General features: G+C 33.3%; 1 protein-coding gene across 8 annotated transcripts in view; it reads left to right on the forward strand.

Moving 5' to 3' along the window:
- The window catches only part of wwk (white walker), a 77,150-nt gene that overhangs the window by 48,236 nt on the left and 9,098 nt on the right, over nucleotides 1-19,816 (forward strand). For 2 of the 8 annotated variants that reach the window (XM_070106735.1, XM_070106740.1), the window contains 12 exons: nucleotides 83-148; nucleotides 1,603-1,738; nucleotides 1,792-1,922; nucleotides 2,392-2,721; nucleotides 2,784-3,113; nucleotides 3,195-3,581; nucleotides 3,636-3,736; nucleotides 6,698-6,965; nucleotides 10,465-10,563; nucleotides 12,790-13,144; nucleotides 16,118-16,263; nucleotides 16,341-18,232. In XM_070106735.1, coding sequence (XP_069962836.1) covers nucleotides 83-148; nucleotides 1,603-1,738; nucleotides 1,792-1,922; nucleotides 2,392-2,721; nucleotides 2,784-3,113; nucleotides 3,195-3,581; nucleotides 3,636-3,736; nucleotides 6,698-6,965; nucleotides 10,465-10,563; nucleotides 12,790-13,144; nucleotides 16,118-16,263; nucleotides 16,341-16,586 — 2,595 coding nt within the window. In that variant the 3' untranslated portion in view covers nucleotides 16,587-18,232. Of the gene's footprint in view, nucleotides 1-82; nucleotides 149-1,602; nucleotides 1,739-1,791; nucleotides 1,923-2,391; nucleotides 2,722-2,783; nucleotides 3,114-3,194; nucleotides 3,582-3,635; nucleotides 3,737-6,697; nucleotides 6,966-10,464; nucleotides 10,564-12,789; nucleotides 13,145-15,640; nucleotides 15,964-16,117; nucleotides 16,264-16,340; nucleotides 18,233-19,816 lie in introns of those variants that run through there. The other 6 variants (XR_011395418.1, XM_070106736.1, XM_070106737.1 and 3 more) reach the window with 6 other exon arrangements.

Raw genomic sequence — 19,816 nt, forward strand, 5'->3', positions numbered from 1 at the left:
GGTTAGTTTTAGCTTACATTTCTTATTTCGGTTTTAGCAAAATTCACAAACTCATTTCATGCAATACATTTATTTTTTACAGGATTGGCTGGATCATAATAACATACCTGATAGAGGAATTGCTCAATGCATGTATAATTTGCACAAGGTTATTATAAGTTTTTAACTCCTTATTTGTGTATTTGGTTATTTATACAATACATTCGTATGCACATACATACATTTTCATACGTACGTGTATATTTATACGACAACGGAAGCATCAAACGAACCCACTGTTTTACTAGTAAACTATTAGATATACTCGTAAAATTTAACATTGTGTTCCACGTAGTATGTAAAGTAGACGTGGTTATAAGATGGAAGATAATGTTATTGACCAAATTCATTTTTTGTTGGGATTTCCCCTAAAAATGAGAGGGGGATTATCTTTAATTTTATACCGATTTGAATGCAATTCTATCGCAATTATCTGACTTCGCCTATCTGCAATATCAATTTCATCAGAGTGCCAAGGAACACGTGTGCCAAGTTTCATCAAGATATCTCAGGTTTTACTCAACTTATCATTTGTAAGGACTGACGGACATACTGACAACCGGAATGCAATTTTTTTCGTGATCGTTTTGATGTAAATAACACATCACTCCATATCTATCTCGATTAGTATTACGTGTTACAAACCATCGTTAGGTGAACTATTATTCCCTGTGCAACATGTAACGAGAGTATAAAAATTAAAAACTAAAAAAGTTTGCTTAAGCTATTAAATCTCCGTCTTTGACAAGTATTATTTCAGATCTCCGTAAAATATTCTGAACATTACTTCTTCACGAATTGCCTAACTCACTTTTGAATGTACCTGTTCTCAAATTCGTCTTTGCAGCAGTCTTTCCCAAACTCGTTCTACAATTTCTAAAATGCGATTATATGCATCAATTGCTTATCGATTTAATTTTTAAGTTCCACAGCTTTTATCCTAATATGGGTATTTCCTTGCTCATTTTTCATTTAACTTGGTGTCTACTATATAAAGTTTTACCCCGACGTTACACAATCAAGAAATTGCTTTCAAGTTGCAATGCACTCATACTTTTCTACAATCCCATTCTCACTTTTCGAAAATGAACACCGTCTTGTTATCAATTAAATTTTTGTACTAAAATGCCTATGTCTGTGATAATTTGAACATAACACATTCTAAGTGTTTTTTAATAAAATTCAGAAAAAGTAAATTTTACTTGTAGGATCAAAACTAATGTCGCATTATTCATTATTTCTGGAGATAATTAAAGGGATATTTTTATATTTTCAAAGCTTTTCTTGTCAGAAATTTACAAAGGGAATTTACAAGTATATTATATATTCAACTGAATAGTGAACTATTTCATTTTCAAAAGAATTCAGATCAATAGTTATATGTATTAGTATGTTCATTTAATTTTACAAAATATGCATACTATGTGCATCAATAAAATTGGCAATCTATCACTGATATCAAAAGTAATTCTGCGAATAAGAAGTGTATACATGTTTCTACTTCTTCTTCAAGATAAGAATATTTATAAATGATACATTTGTTCATTACATATATTTTTATAGGATTGGTGGGACTCTAAATTGCCTGAAGAAAGCATTTTATGCTGTTTTAGTGTAATACCAAAGGTTTTATTGGCTGGGGCAATAACCTTACTGGATGAAGCTTATTATAAATTGGCTGTCTGGCTAAATGATCACGGTTTGTTCAAGTCATTCTCTACATTATATTCAATGTAATTGTTATTGTTTTAGAAAACTATCGTCTTCAATCGAAATACGAAAACCATCTTATAGCAAAAGTAGCTCTTTTCCAGTTCGTCAACTCATTTTTGTCTTTATTCTACATTGCTTTTTATCTTCGAGATGAGGATAAACTAAAAGAGGTAAGTAAGAGTGATCTTTATGAAATACATATAATTTCATTATAAATAGAAATAAAGAACTTAGGGCGTGAAACGCAATTATCGATCTGGTTTTAAATACTACAGCGTATTTAATGCTTAAGCACTAAGTTAAGTGATCGATCTGGTTTTAAATACTACATCGTATTTAATGCTTAAGCACTAAGTTAAGTAAGAAGTAAGAAATTGAGATATGTCACATACCCAAGACTCGGTTTTTGTGCTTCTAAACATTTTAGTTCAAAACAGGAGGCTCCCTTAACATACAAGGACTTTGAACATAGCATAGAAACTTAAAATGTACCACCAGCAGAATACTTATATAATATTTCTAAAGTTTTGTTAATAATCAAGTTCGACGAGGAATTGCTTTTATGTTTCCGTTAGCATCCGAGGTGTATGGCACCTATCCAATAAAAACCATTATTATTCACTCTATCATTATATCCAGCAATTGGCCGGGTTGTTAATTTCACGACAAATAATTGGGAACCTTCGTGAGTCAGCAATACCTTACTTTATTGAACAATGGAAACTAGCTAAATTGAGCTTTAATATGTGGGGTGCACTCAGCCCTACACAGGATATCCCCCGAACTATAATGGATTCCGGTGTTTCAACGACCACATCGACAGCATCCATTACTACTGTAAAACTGAAAGTGGAAACACCACACCAAACACCTACGAGATATGACGACAGTAGCCCATTGGTAAGAACTACAACTTCATCATGTAAGCGAAATATCGGGCAAGCAGAGATCGAAAGTACACTTTACAAGGTAAATAATTGGGGAACCTGGGTATTTGAAAAACCAGTATGATGCACTATTGACAATTACAGTACGACGGGACATTTTCCGATCATTTAGAGATGCTGGTTCAGATGGGTTATGTAGTACTTTTCTCTGCTGCTTTTCCACTGGCCGGTTTATGTGCGCTCGTCAACAACTTGATGGAGATACGTTCAGATGCCTTCAAGTTGGCTCATGTTCACCAAAGACCGTTCGGTCAGCGTGTGGCTAATATTGGAACCTGGCAAAATGCGTTTAGTATTTTGTCGCTGGCTGCAGTCATTGTCAACTGTGCGTTGATTGGCTTATCCGGGCAAGTTTCACGTCTATGGCCCGGTCTAACAACTGCTCAAACAATAATTTTGATTGTTACCTTGGAGGTATTACGAAACCCAGCTTTTTTATTCTCTATAGCACATTATTTATTTTAATTATTATTTTACTTATTGTCATTAATTTAGCATATTATGTTAGGGTTGCGTTCTGCGCTTACATGGTTGCTGCCTGAATTGCCGTCGTGGTTGGCAGCGGAAATCGCACGCGCCGAACATTGCCGCAGAGAGATGCAATGCAAGGGAACTTCACCGCGACCCACACCACCGACACCTCCATCGACTACTTCCACACAGCCAGACCAGGACGCTTTAATTTTAGAAGGCACAACCACTAATGATCAATCAATTGAGAGTCAAGTCCCTGAGGATATTTTATACCAAGAGCAGTTGCGGCAAGGCTCAAACTATACGCAAATGGATGAAATAGTCAATTTCGGCCTACAACGCAATGTTGAAGCAAATGTGAATATATTTGAGAATCGTGATTCTTCGCCAGACTCACCACCTTCACAAGTACAAAAACTCTTTAATGCAATCGCACATTTTCTACTACTTCTAATATTGTAGACCAGTACTATACTGATAAGACCTTTACATGAATCAACACCACCAAACAGTGGATCATCTGTGACGAGCTTATTACAGGAGACTGGCCACGGACACGGCAGGTTAGTCTATTTAACAAATATATTTCTTAAGTTTTTAAAGCTTTTGCTTTATATTTTACGTTTTAAATTTCTTCTTAAGTCATTAATATAAACACACCCGACACTTTTTAAATAACTTTTTGATAATAAAATTTTTATAACCTTCTACTGCAAAGTAAATTCGTTCAAATTATTTTCATTAAAACGTTTTACAACTTTTATTACTTTCCATGTATAACTTTCTGTTGTTCTAAAAATTTTAAACTCTCGCAACACTTAAAACCAATGAGATAGGTATAGGGGTATGAATGTATAAAACGATGGAAATTACGAATTATGTGTTTTAGGACCAAAAAAGATTTTATTGAAATACACTTAAACTGCTATGATTGACCTATTAAACTGCAAAATATCTCGATAGATGCGATTTTTTGTTGTGTTTAAAACGTCAGCACGGTCCGGTCTCTAATCGGTCGTACAAACCGTGGTTGCAATATTTTTGGAAAGTAGAACACTAAACTTTACTATAGAAATGGTACGGTAAAGAAGGATATAAATTCGTATATAAATAGATCAATGGATCGTTGTATTTCAGCATCAAATCAAACATAAATACTTTAGTAAATTTGTAAGACACCTCATAAAAATTAAGATTTTACCTTAATAAAGTGGCTGTTTTTAAAAATGAATAAAATGGGTTCGGTACTTCGTACCATATATATCGACCACTATGTAATGTAACTTATCAAAATTAGGGAACGCATTACGTTAAACTTGTTTTAATTCAGTTCAGTTCAATGAATATAGGCAATATGGTTATTTTCGGCCTTGCGATTGACTTTACATGTGTCAAATATATCAGTTATTACGAATTTGTGGATATTTTAATATAATTAGGTAGACAAGTTTTCTTGCCCACAATGATGCAGTGCTTGATCTAGCCCAAATATTCGTTTAAGAATCTCTAACTGGTCTATATGAACCCCTAATTATATTGGTTATAGCGGATTATAACTAATATTATTATCTCTCTGGTTGATTGTAATCAACTCACAATTTCGTCGAATAACGAGTGTTAAATTCATATGTAAAATTTTGCGGACATCCGCCCATGTCTCCAAGACTTTGCGAGAGTATAAAATGTTCCGGTGCGGTTACACTTTCTATCAAGTTTCAACTCAAATATAAAACTTCTTGCTGCCACTACTTTTAAGCATTTCAAAAAATAATGATATATTATTGATTTCTAAATAGTGCATAAAATAAATACTGACGATATTGTTTCAAATAAATTTAAAACTATTTTGGACACATTTACCACATTATATTTTATTACATATATAAACAAATTTTTTTTATGTATATATCTTATGAATCCAGTTTATATATTCAATTGCAAATCCTAATTATTAAATATAATAATAAATAAATTATTTCTGTATATTAATATATTCTTAATATAACTTTTAAATTGTTATATTTAATATCATATAATTGTTGACTTCATACAGCGCATGTAAAAGTTGTATGCTGAAAATGAAAAAAGCGGAAATACCCCCATTTCATGGATATTCAGTTCGTAATTTAAGCTCAATTCAAGCTAATCAAAGATTGCACTCTTTTTCAGGGTAATTTATATTTTTGTGTCCTGTATGTAATGAGAGAATGTAAGCGTATGAATAAAATATGAATATTCATAGCCGTGATATATTTATTTATACATAGCCCTTTGTATGTAAATATGTTAGAGGAGGAGTGTGCAGTTGATAATAAACTGTATAATTTTTAATTTAATTATTAATTTATCAGAATAATAAAAAAATGAATGCGCAATTAAATCATTTACACAATATATAATATATATGAAACCGAAAAAAACTTTTATGTCATACTTGCTTTCCAATACTGTTGAGATTTATCGAAATTTTATGTGTAAGGAGAAAATAATTTATTTAATTTTTTTTTACCTACGCTTTTTTAAATTTATTTGCAATTACCTAAACCAGTTTAGGCTTTGAAATTATGCGCCGGCTTTTTAAAAGTTAGTAAAGTAACTTAACTTAATTTCGTCTTAATTTTTACTAATATAAGTTTAAATTCAATTTCACAAAATTTTTTTTCTGGGATATTACATACGAGTATTATATAACAAAATATAAATACTACTGCATATGTTGTGAAGCAACAATTTTTAACCGTATGTAATATACATCTTTATGCGATTCTATTATTAATTGTTGTAATAAGTAAAATGAATTATTAGTGTGAATGAATTTTTATATTTTTTATAATATTATATGACCTTAATAACTAACGTAACCTAGATTGACAATTAAAAAAACAAACACAAACAATATTTAGCATGATAAAACCAAATCTACACTTTCATATGATATGAATATCGCACTTACTTCCGTTTGATTATACTTATACTTACACTACATTTGTGAATTAAACATTAACGTAATAAGCATAACATATGTGCATTAGAGCGGTTCATTAACATCAAAAATATTGTTGTGTTGTATGAGTTATAATAAATCTGCTTCAAACTACGCTTCAACTTCGTTAAGTGGATATAATTCTGGAATTCGGAAAAAAAAGTTATTAAAAAGTTAAATGTTTTTGTTATATTAGCATATATTATAATAGAAAATGCTTATGTGGCAGAGCATAAAAATCACGAATTTAGTAATAATTCTAAAAAAAATAAAGCTGAACCGCTCTAATGTTAGTATACATATAAGGGCATATATATATGTATTACCATTATTTTTTTTAACTTTAATTAATGGTCAATTTTCTCTCTTTCTTATTTTCTGCTTTCATTCACTATTTTGCATATTTTATTTAAAATATTTCTATATTATGTCCATATCCTTGCACACACCTTTCGTCATCAATTGTTTATACCGCCAATTTTCCGCATCCCATTTGCTTCCGCTCCTGTATTCCGATTGTTTAATTTTACCATTTATTTAGAGCTTCTCTAAGCAGTGCAAGCACTCTGGCATTAAATACTATCCGTCAGCCTATACAAATATCAGAAATACCGCCTTTCCGGAAAAAATCAAGTGACTCAGCTGATCAAACTGGTAGCAGTGCGAGCAGTAGTCCGCAGCACTCCAAACATCCGCTTATTTCGACACCTCCACCCATGATACAGCATCAACCCACAAAAATACCGGAGATACCACCTTATAAACAGCGCAAAATCTCGGCAGAAAGTGCCACACATATAAATATGAGTGTAAGATATCACAATTATATTTTTTACCTGTATATATGTACCTACCTACTGAAATACGAGTACACAGTTAAAAGTTTTTGATTCTTGATTTGTCTGCATACATATTTTGAATAGTTAGCCCACACCCCTTTGTAAAGGTCGTAAGAGCCGTAACCGTTTTGCAACTACCACAATCATACCTAAGTAAAACCCAAATTCAGAAATATATTATAAAAAGTCAGTCAGTCATTGGTTCACAAAAGCTTAAAAAAAAAAATTTAGAATGACACTTAGGCAGAAAATAAGAAAATTAAAGATTTTAGGAGCGGCATGTTGAATAATACCCTTTTAGAACAGGATTTAAGTTAGCCACAAATTAGTCCCTGAGTTTTTGAGATATCCGTCTGATATTTCGCACACGTCCTTTTCTCTCCAAAAAGCTGCTCATTCGTCGAAAACCACTAAAACATATACATAGCTACAATACAAATTGACCGATCAAAACTAAGTCCTTGTATGGAAAACTTTTCTATGTATTTGATAAGATATATTCACGAAATGCAGCATAAACTATTATACTAGCCAGCGCTACAAACAAATTGATCAGTTCGGATTTTTATAGCATATACAAGGTGTGTTCAAAGGAATAGGTGAACTCTGACTTTTCTGGCTGTGTACATTCGATTATCGATATTTTGTTTTTGTTATAATCGGACACATATGTTTATTAAGTGCTTGCATTAGGAGCCAATTTCGATTAGGACTTGTAGTTTGTTTTTGACAACATGACGATGAAACCAAGGCCCAATAATCCTAATGGAAGCTACCAGATGAACCAATACCGAAAAAGTACGGCAAGTTCAATCAAATGTGAAGGTTTTAATCACTGTTGTCTTTGATTACAATGGTGTGGTGCATCATGAGTTCCTGCCAAAAGGTCGTACAGTTAATAAGGAATACCACAATGAAGTTATACAACGTTTGCGTGAAGCAATACGGCTCAAACAAAATTGTGGAAAAACAAATGGTGGATTCTGCATCACGATAATGCACCAGCTCACACATCTATGCATATTTGTGATTTTTTGTAATCTGAATCAAAACTGTAATCATGCCTCAACCACCGTATTCACCAGATTTGTCTCCCTGCGACTTTTTCCTATACCCAAAACTGAAGAAACCAATGAAAGGAATACGTGTATTTGCCTCAGAATCGAACAAAGAGCTGATGGCCATAACAAAAAGCTCATTTCAGAAGTGCTTCTAAAATTGGAAAAAGAATTGGCACAAATGTTATATCCAAGGTAGGGGAAAAAATAGATATTGATGAATAAATAAGTATTTTTCAAAAAAATTCAAAATTCACCTTTTACTTTGAACACACCTCGTAGAGGCCATACAAACTGACCGATCTTTTTTATTTGACAATTTATCTTCACGAAATTTGGCATGGATAATTGTGCAAGGCAACGCTTTAATCTCCGCACAGCTGTCATTCAAACTAACCAATCAAAATCAAGATGAAGATATTCTATACCTTTTATGCTAAAAGATATACACTTGTGAAGGCTATTGTAACATCGGTGAAGCCGAATTTAACGTTTTTCTTGTTCAATTTTAAGTTTGTTTGAGACAAAACCTCGCTTTTTTCTTATTTTTGGATCTGAGAAAGAACAATACAGATGTTTGTCCACTATACTATATACAAACACTCCTTCCGTCTCCTTAGGCTGCCACCCTACATCATGACAGAACGAAATTTTCGCCATTTGTCTGTTCATTATCTTTGCGGGGTGTTGTCAAAAAAAAACATGGAAAAGCAATAAAAATTGTATCACTTTGAATTGATACCAGAGATTATGCGCATACTACATTTAAAAGGTATAACCGCTATCTTCAATGCTAGCAAGTATTGAACTGAATCGAAGACAGCTAGCATGTATCATATGTATGTATGTTCATAATAAATACATACATATTTGTAAAATGGAAAACTTTTTTGTCTCTCTATTCACAAATTTATATTTCAAAGTTTCATTTAGGTTATGACTATTCTTTCCTTTTTATTATTTAGTATAAGTGATTAAGATCATTTTTATTTGGTTTTTGGTCAATTTGTTTTATGATAAGGGTTTTCATGTAAGATTTGCCTTTATTCAAGTTGCAATTCAAAAGTTTCAGGACTTTTATTAAAAAACGAATATTATTATTATTTTTTTTTAATTTATTGGTCGCCTTCAAAATAGTCTCCTTCCGCCTGAATACAACGTTTTGCGCGTTCAAGAAAGTTATAGAATGACTTTTTTAGGTCATTTGTCGGTATAGCGTTGAGGATGGCGGTCGTCGCCTTTTGGATGGCATCAACGTCAGCATAGCGGTTTCCTTTCATGGCCAAATGTAGTTTTCCGAAAGAGTAGAAGTCGCACGGTGCCATATCAGGTGAATACGGGGAGTGGTTGATTGTTAAAATTTGATTTTTGGTCAAATAATCGGCCACATGCGTCGATCGATGAGACCGCGCATTATCGTGCAACAAACGCCAACTTCCATCTTCGTGCTACCAAACGCTTCAAAACTCCAAGGTAGAATACCGCATTAACGTTTTGGCCGGGTGGAACAAATTCTTTGTGGACAATACCCTTGGAATCATAAAAACAAATCCGCATTGTCTTCACTTTTGACTTCTCAGGGCGCGATTTTTTGGGTCCTCACGACCACTTTGAAAACGTTTAAGCCACTCCTGAATACGGCTACGGAATAGACAATCATCGCCATAAACTTGTTTCATCATTTGATGAGTTATGGTAAAAGTTTTACCAAGTTTAAAACAAAACTTAATGTTGGCTCTTTGTTCGATGCTCATTTTCCGACCGACACTACAAATGTAATGTCACATGTAGCGCGATATCTCAGCTGTTATACAAGTCAGCTGTTGTATAAATTTTATACGACAACACTGAAGAATACACAATTGAGGGATAACAATTTCAGACAGATGGCGCCACTAGAAGCCGCGTTGTTTAAAAAATCCTGGAACTTTTGAATTGTACCTTGTAGACTAAATTCAGCTCTAAATGCTCAAACGTAATTCAAAACATTTTCTAACGCATGGCGTTTAAGCAAGTGTTTTGATGTCAAAGCATCCTTGAATTTATATCAAAGCTAGCCGTTTGCTGGGATGTATCGTTGCTCAAGCACACATTACCTTTTCCCTGAGACAAATAAAAGCTATTCACATTTAACTATACCTGTTTATGTACACAAGTATATTTGAATAATATATATTTATATAAAAAAGTCAGATCATATTACGAAATATCAGCATTTTAACCTACTTTACATAGGCTATCTTATATTTTCTTTTTAACATTAGTGTACAATCGCTTTTCGGCTTTCGCTTAATTTATCATTGTTTTTATAAAGTAAATACCAAATGTTTTTGAAAATCCAATATATTTCTTTCTCCACTATCACAACTATCAAATACATGTGCGATATAAAAATTAACTTCTTAATAAAGGATAAGCTTATGCTTAAGGCACATGCACCCGAGTGGATGTCCCGCTTGAAAGTCAGCGATAATATAAACTTGCATAGGAGTATAGATTGTATTGCCAAGGTACAATGGTGTATTGAAAAAAAGATTGTGGAACGTTCACATACACTATTTAAATAAATATACATATGAATGTTCGTATATGTTTTTTTTAAGGATGGAAAGAAGTTTTAACTTATATAAATTCTTTGTGTGTTTAATGTCGATGTTGTAGTGAGCGCATTTAAATTTATTATACGAGCATAAGTTGTTCTTTTTATGCTAATGATATATATTTATATACACATATTTATATAGGTCTTCTTCTGGTAAATATACATATGGATATATACATATACATATATATACCAGAAGAAGACCTAGATTTGAATGTTGTCTGCTTTGAATGTATGTCTAAAGCTTCGCATTAAAAACTGTTATCAAAAAAGCTAACACCTTTGAGTTTCTCATTTAAGTAATTAGATTCTTGATTTACCTTTATTCCATATAATGGTATTTACATTGCAAATATAAGTAAAACATGTGAACGAAAACTAGAATAATAGAAGAAATTTGTATGTTTAAAATTTATAGTTTATCGATTTTTTGTATATACTTGTATACTATTGTTAACACTCATTCTAATCATAAAATCGCAACAGCAGATCGTAATGGAATAAAATGAATGAATAATTCAAGAAAAATCATTTGATACATTTGCAAAAATAACAACATATTGGACTGATCTACAGTTATTAATGTACAAAAACTGTATTTAATCCAAAATAATAGATTTTACTAAACATATTCAATAAGAAAAAAACATTATTCCACAAATTTTTTTAAACCATTTAATCAAATGATTATAGTACCTAATCAATTCTTAATTTTCTGTTTCGAAGGATTTTTTTTTTAATTTAAAGCCACCGGCTCAAGCAAATATTATAGGACATATCAGAAGAAAATAAATCGTTTCTCTAATCCTCGAAGAATTGTGTATTTTCCAATTACTTTTATTGCCCACATCAAATAATTTCAATCTCCTAAGAAGTATTTTTCAGTTGTAAATCGATTTGTCATGCTTAGACATTTTAGGATATTCAGGAGCTGGTTGTTCTTCTGTCTCCTCGTGCTGTGATTTCGATTAAGAGTACCGGTTTTTTCCAAAATTCATTAAAAGCTTTCATATAGTAGATTTACTAAAGCCGACTTTAACGCAGTCGTTGATTACTTTCTCCAGCTACTGTATATACACATGCTATTTATACAACTAGGTGAAATTAAGTTAAGATAGTACAGTCGTTATTGCTTTTAATTTATTAAAAGCTTTGTATAACATACCTTTTTATGATTTAAAAATTCAGACCCCTAAGGCCTGATTTTGATTTTAAAAAATTTGGTTGCAAAGTTAACGTAACAGTTTACCATACTGCCTGTAGATAACGTGCTTTATAAATGATAATTATGATAAAGTTAAGCAGTTAAAGAGTAGTTAATACGTAAAACATCCTTTTCTTTAAGATTATTACAATATTATATTTAACATAAGTTATAATATCGAAAAACCTATAGAAAGGAATTTTGACATTGCCTAGAATTAAAATTACGAGTGTACTCGCAAAACTTCATCCAAATTAAGTTAATACCTAATAAGTAGACATGTTCTTTTTTTTTTTTTTTATTACATTAAAACTTGTTTCGACAAAGTTTTCCTAACAAATATCAATTTTGCATTTTTGTTGAATGTTTGTAAAGTGCTTAAATTGACAAATTCTAATTGATATTAGAGAGCTTATATAATGGTAGAGTAAATAGCTTTGGGAAGCTTTTATTATTAAATATTGGTGCTCGCCATAAAATCGACAAAGCTATTTGTTCCCCTTAATTGTGTATGGAAATTGTTTCGCAATGTTATTATTGTATTATTGCGTTTAAATGTGTTCAGTCAAAAGGCATAAGAAAATATAGGCTTTTTACAAAAAAAAAAATTATTTTATTTTCCAAAAGTATTATATTAATTGTTTAAAATCAAAATTTTGTGTAAATTTAAAAATTTTTATGTATGTATGTATGTATATAGTCAAATACACACAAACCAAACACTGAACCTTCACAATACTAATCAACTTATGTATTTTTTTATCAATTCTGACCTATTTGAACGCACTTAAATATCTTGGGACACCTGTAAACTTTTGTATAAAACACAAACAAATGCGAAATGCTTGCCACAAACGAACTATCTAAAATTTTCAAACATCATTGCTGCACAAACAAAAATTGCGTTTGCTTTTATTAAATTCACAAAAGGAGTTACAAAGTAGTACAGACACAACGGATATCTTAAAGCCAGCACCATCTTGGAGTAATGTAGCCATAAAATTGCCTACTCAACAGCAATTAGCTGTCTCCTCATCATCTTCATCGGCTGGTGGTGGCAGTTCGGGCAGTGCTGGCGGCATGGGTACAGCCATTGGCATTTTTGGGCGGACAGTTGAAGGGGCCCGGCCTAGTGTGGGTGGCATTTCTACTACATCGACCTCATCGATGCAACTTAAAAAACTTACTGACAATGTCAAAAATGTAACAACAGCAGAGATAGTCGCAGTGAAAGGGAACACAGGTAGCACAACGCAAAGCGGCAGCACAGACGAGGAAGCTAAAGGTAAGTTCATAAGGAGAATGCTACAAGTTGGTACTATCGGTGGCCAAAGAGGGACAGAGGAGTAAAGCTTCAAGCTTGTATTATGTGCAATAGGCAAATGCAAAAGCAGACTTTCTACTTATGTGCATGTACTCAATATAATTTTGCAAAGTTACATTGAATTCATTCTCGAGTGGTTCGACTAGTGGTCATAGATATACATATATATTTCAGCGCAACATTCGTTTTGCTGGATCAAGGTTCTAGATAGATTTCACGTAGTTAAGGACACTGCAGAGCCTTAAATAAACTAGATGGAAAGATTTCGAGTACACCTTGGGTGATGAGTATACTTGATATTATTGGGAGAAATGCCAAGCATATTCCAAGCAACTTCGATACCAATATAATCTTATCTGAAGCTGTAATGGCCACTTGAGAGAGTACCTAGCATGCACAGTCTCAAGTCTTACAATTTTTTTATTTAGATACGTAGTGTAATTCTCAAACTATTCTCTAATGCTTTCCAGTTGACAAACCAAACCTCTTTCCAATCCAATGCAAAAATAAATCACTACACTTGAGCTCGATTATACAAAGTACATGTAAATATGTAATATAAGGTTGTCAAATATCTCCGCTTTTTTGTCTTTTGAATTTCGCGGCTATGTACAAAGCGCTACAGAGCTCGTATCTGGCAACACAATACATAATTTGAAAGGTCTTGACATAACCTACCAAACATCGCTATGCATGATTAGTTTGGATATTGCGTTCAACAGTTATAGACGTGTAAACATGGAGTTCACTAACGCCGAAATTCGCGCTATTTTAAAGTTTTCCTTCGTTAAAGGCAAATCCGCTAGAGAAACGTTCCGTGAGATTAATGGTGTTTTGGGGGATGGTACTCTATCACTTCGAACCGCGGAGGAATGGTTTCGACGATTCAGAGCCGGTGAAAACGACACCATGGATAAGCCAGCCGGCGGAAGACCTGTGACGACAAATACCGATCAAATCATGGAATACATCGAGTTAGACCGGCATATGGCATCTCGTGACAACGCCCAGGAGATGGGAGTTAGTCACCAAACCATTTTGAACCATCTGCAGAAGGCTGGATACAAAAAAAAGTTTGATGTGTGGGTGCCGCATAATTTGACGCAAAAAAACCTTCTGGACCGAATCAACGCCTGCGATATGCTGCTGAAACGGAACGAACTCGTCCCATTCTTGAAGCGGATGGTGACTGGCGACGAAAAATGGATCACATACGACAATATCAAGCGAAAACGGTCGTGGTCGAAGGCCGGTGAATCGTCCCAAACAGTGGCCAAGCCGGGATTGACGGCCAGGAAGGTTTTGCTGTGTGTTTGGTGGGATTGGAAGGGAATCATCCACTATGAGCTGCTCCCATATGGCCAGACGCTTAATTCTACCATCTACTGCGAACAACTGGACCGCTTGAAGCAGGCGATCGACCAGAAGCGTCCAGAATTGGCCAACAGGAAGGGTGTAGTGTTCCACCAGGACAACGCCAGACCACACACTTCGTTGATGACTCATCAGAAGCTACGGGAGCTCGGATGGGAGGTTTAATCGCATCCACCATATAGCCCGGACGTAGCGCCAAGTGATTACCACCTGTTCCTGTCCATGGCGAATGCCCTTGGTGGTGTGAAGTTGAACTCAAAAGAGGCTTGTGAAAAGTGGCTGTCCGAATTCTTCGCAAATAAGGAGGGGGGCTTCTACGAGGAAGGTATTATGAAGTTGCCGTCTAGATGGAAACAGATCATCGAACAAAACGGCGCATATTTTAACTAAATCCGATCACTGTAACACTTTTTATAAAGCATTGAATGAAGAGCAAAAAAGCGGAAGGGATATTTGACAACCTTTATATTTAATGTAATGTATGTATGTATTAAAGAATGAATTTATTTTTTCGAGAAGTAGGGAACATTTACAAATTAGAATTAGAATCTCATTCGAGTGCTGGATTAGAAAGAAATATGTCTTGTTTGTTGAAGAACATTACGTTTCTCTTCTCGAGTCGTTGTTAGTTAACCTCAAAAAATTGCATCACAGTATACTCCGCCTTTCGTTATCTTCAGAACACAACCCACCACGAGTCGAAATTTTCAGAAAGTATATAATGCTTGGTACGATCGGACTCAGTCTTTATGCTAATTTTACCTATTTATCAGATATTATTATACTTTCTGAAGAAATAATTAGTTTTTCTTTTGAGTAATATTTTTTTTAAAGGAATCGCCATATGAATAGTTATATAATATTATTATGTCTTGGCAGTGGCGTAGCAAAGGGGGGCGGCACCTTTTTTGGGGTGACACCCACCTGATCTCTCAAAAATAAATCGCTTGCACAAAATTTTTTTCGGGGATCCCTTCACAAGCACTAGCTCAGCTCTATGTATATGGTTACTGATTGGGTGCCTCAAGATTTTTATAAGTTTATTGTAAAATGGGAATTTACAGAATCTCTTCTAAATATTAGATTGCACTGAAAATGTTCATGACGGTTTGCGTGTCCGTAGCTTCATGTAAGGGGAGTTTCAGTAAATTAAAATTAATAAACAACTATTTGCGGACAACAATGACCCAATCGCGGCTTATCAATCTTGGTATATTAGCCATCGAACACGAGGCAATACAATATATAAATTTCGATGAAGTTATTGCTGAGTTTGCAGCTGCCAAATCTAGAAAGAAGAATTTTTAATTGTATAACAATTCCTTTTCGGTCTTAGTAATTATTGTGTTTTGTTATTTCTTCAATATTATAAATAATAAATGATCCATGTCCTTTATCATATAACATTTATTGCTTTTTACTTTCCTTGGGGTTGACACCACCAACTTCCGCCCCGGGTGACACCCAAGGTAGCTACGCCACTGTGTCTTGGATTTAAATGGAACAATAAATAGTTTTAATAATACTAATTTATTCAAAATTGTTTAATATCTCATATAGCAGCGGAGATTGCAGCGAAAAAATCTCGCTTAAAGCAAAAGCTTGTAAAAAGTGCACGATCAGTTGGTATATTCTCGCTGAAACTAAAAGAGCGGCGACAGCGTGAAGCCGAAAAGGCGGCAACAATTGCCATTGAACATGCCAAGGTAATATATTTGTCGTAAGAAATTCAATTTATTTAGTATTCTTCGCACGCATGTAAACGAACTTATTTTTACCACAGGCTTTGGCTAAATTGCCACCCATACCGCAACCAGGCGGCGAGCTATCTCTCATACCTATTGAGCAGCTAATACAAATCGAAGATATAAAGCCAACACCAAAAGCACAACCCACTACATCGTCGACAGCAACAATGTTAGCAGCGACAAGTTTGTCCACTGCTGTGATTTCACCACAAGTAATGACACCCTCATCGAGCGCACTGGCGGCGGCGATGCAGCAATTTCAAAGCTCGGGAAATCATTGAATAAGTACACAGGGTTACGATCTCAATCCTACATACATACAAACAACCATATTCAGTAATTATAAAATGCATACGGTACATTTTGCAATGTACTTACATACAATTGTAAATATCTAAGAATACGAATACTAACAAATTCATAAAAATTTCGTAAAAAATAATATTAAACATTTGCATACATCCATGTATAATTGAATACATATTAAATTTATATAAAAGACCATTAAAATCTGCATAAAAGGGAAACCACTGTCTACACGCTATACACAACAAATATTTCGAAAATATGCCCAAGATGCTACACTTTCACACTACATTTTTGGAAAATACCCATATGTATGCACTATATATCTGTTTAAAGTAATTATATAAGTACCGTAACTACAAAAGAGTCATAACTGCAAAAGTTTCAAAATCAACTTTTTCAATATATCGTAATACACCCAGAGAACGTAAATGAACTAGAGCTACTGAAAGAGAGCTACACGTGTACAGATTCACCGCTGTTATAAAAGCGAGAAATGTTTTTTGTTTCTACTGCGTGTGAGGTGAGCTCCCCAATAAAATTTTACAAATGTTCGCTATCGAACATACACCTTCTCATTCATCTAAGTTCTCTGATACACCTATCTACCTACCTAGCTGAAAAAACAACGTTAGCTCTACTTTTATGTTATTTTACTAAAGACAAAGAACGTATATTATAGAGAAGGTTCAATTGCATACCAGCGTGTGAATTGTCCAAACCTAACTAGATTCGAGGAGTGGTTTTCACCTCAACTAGCTCGGAAGGAGAAATTTTAACAGTGGCGCGTGAACAGAGCTGAGCATTGAATGTAAATTATGCTCAGAAGTTTGATATTACAGCCGAATGTTAGCCTTTTGGTTTATATATTTATACGTTTATATGCATTTCATTATGCGAATTTTTATGCATGCATGAAAAACTGATAAGACTCTAATTAAATTATGTAATTTTCAAAATAATATTTATAGTCAATTTGGGCATTTAAGAATTTTATTTAGTTTTTACATAATATGCATTCATAATAAATATTATATATTGTATTATAATTGTGATTAATTATAATAGTGATTAAATTTATTAAAACATATACATACATATTTTATCATATTAATCTTATACAGTCATATAAACATATATCTGAACATGCGCATTTGAATGTACGCATTCAGAAATTGGATTCAATTTTATCACTTAGGGGCTATCCATAAATTACGTCACACCTTGAAGGACCCTCCCCCCTCATTCGAATATGACATTTACAAACGCGAACTTTATTTTTTAATACAGTCGCCATGAAATTATGTCTCATGACATTCAACTTTTAGAACGGTGTTGTAATGCAAGTAAAGCACTAAATTTTACGAGAATTCTCAATAGTAAAGATTTGGGTAGGTTGTTGGCAAGTGCTTGCTCATTTATCTATCTTCCTGTGCTTAGGTTGTTTGCAAGACCAGAGAACGTATATCATAGAGAAGGTTCATGGTGACACAAGATGATTAAGTTTCATATTTTTGATTAGTATAATTAAGTGTCTATTGTTTTCTAACTAGTCATTTGTTGTCTCTATCTTTGAATTTATTAAATATTATTCAATAAATATAAGAATAAATGGAAATAACTGATTTTTTTATTATTTTTTAAGAAAATTGGAAAATGTGTGACGTCACGTCAGGGGGGAAGGGTTTTTCAAAATGTAACAACTGACAAGGACGGGGGAAGGGGTTAAAAAGGCCTGAAATTCGTGTGACGTAATTTATGGATGGCTCCTTATCCATGTATGTATATATAACATTGCCGAACAAATATGCATATATGCATACACAAACCAACTTACATATGAATATCCGTACACATGTAAATATGTCACCCGCAAAAACTACAAACATTGTTCTACAAAAACAACAATCGTCACAAGTCAATATGTCAGCCAAATAGCCGAAGCCCAAATTTATAGTAAATAACACAACAACAACATTTTCATTCATGAACACAGCCGTATTCTCAACAGTCGACCGCGCTTCTTTCATCAAAACTGATACCCTCACATCTTCGTCTTTTTCCTACAATGGGAAAAGCTAAAAATCATAAATTTAACAAATTTCTGATGTTCTTTCGAGAAGGGAAAAGTGACAACCCCACAAACCCGCAAAACATCGAAAAAAGTGACATAAGTGGCAACAAAGCTTTTGTCGATTTAAAATATTTTAGAATTTTGAAATATTTTTTAGAATTTTAAAATATTTTTCCGTGCCTCACAAAAATCTGCTTCAATGCTTATTGATCTTACGATGATTTGTAGGCAAAGCTGTTAGAGCAGCAAGGGAACTGGAGACAATCGGCGGCAATTCGTTATTTTTCGGCATAGCTCGGATTTTCTACCAACAACACAATGTTCTGACGCTTTATTGTCTCGCAAACAGTCGTCAATGCTACGACACTTCAACTCTTTGACATAAAAACAAACACATAAGCTTCGGTCATCGGTTGTCCGCAGTGACGGATCCACGATAAATGATAGTTCGGTAATAATAAAATATTGATTGAAATTTTTATAGTTAATAGATCGATTCACAGAGTCCGTTACTGTCAAATTCAGAAGAATATACGAAGTAATATCGATATTAAAAATATGTTGGAAGGAAATTATTCCCTCCAGGAACAAATTCTGTATCTGCCACTGGTTGTTCCTGAAAACGGCTGAACTATAAAGAATATCAGTTACCTAAATAAGCGAAGATGCTTATTAAGAGGCTGTTAATTGCTAAGTGCTCTAAGATGAATCGTCCCCGATTCAATATCATTTTTTGATAGGTTATTTATTTTATCAAAAATAGCGTTATACGATTCCAAGATATAACTCTAAATTTTAATTTATTTTGAAAGTTTTATAAGATTTTTTAAATTTTACAATCCTATAAATTATGTACATTATTAACAATTATGTACCATAAAAATTAATGATGTTTAAAAACTTTCCTTCGTTCAGCTAAAATATTTATGTTTTTAAGTTTCATTTCTTTATTTTTTGTTTCAATATATTCTATAATTTCAAAATTATTATTATGATTGTTCTTTAAATACTTCCGAATTTTGCAATCGACATTTCATATATTATATTATTAATATTTGTATAATTCTCAAAAGTAAAAAGGTAAACTACGTTTATGGCAGCCATCAACTGTGGTATTTCCAGAAACTAATA

This window comes from Bactrocera oleae, chromosome 3, assembly GCF_042242935.1.
Source record: "Bactrocera oleae isolate idBacOlea1 chromosome 3, idBacOlea1, whole genome shotgun sequence".
NCBI classification, from domain to species: domain Eukaryota; kingdom Metazoa; phylum Arthropoda; class Insecta; order Diptera; family Tephritidae; genus Bactrocera; species Bactrocera oleae.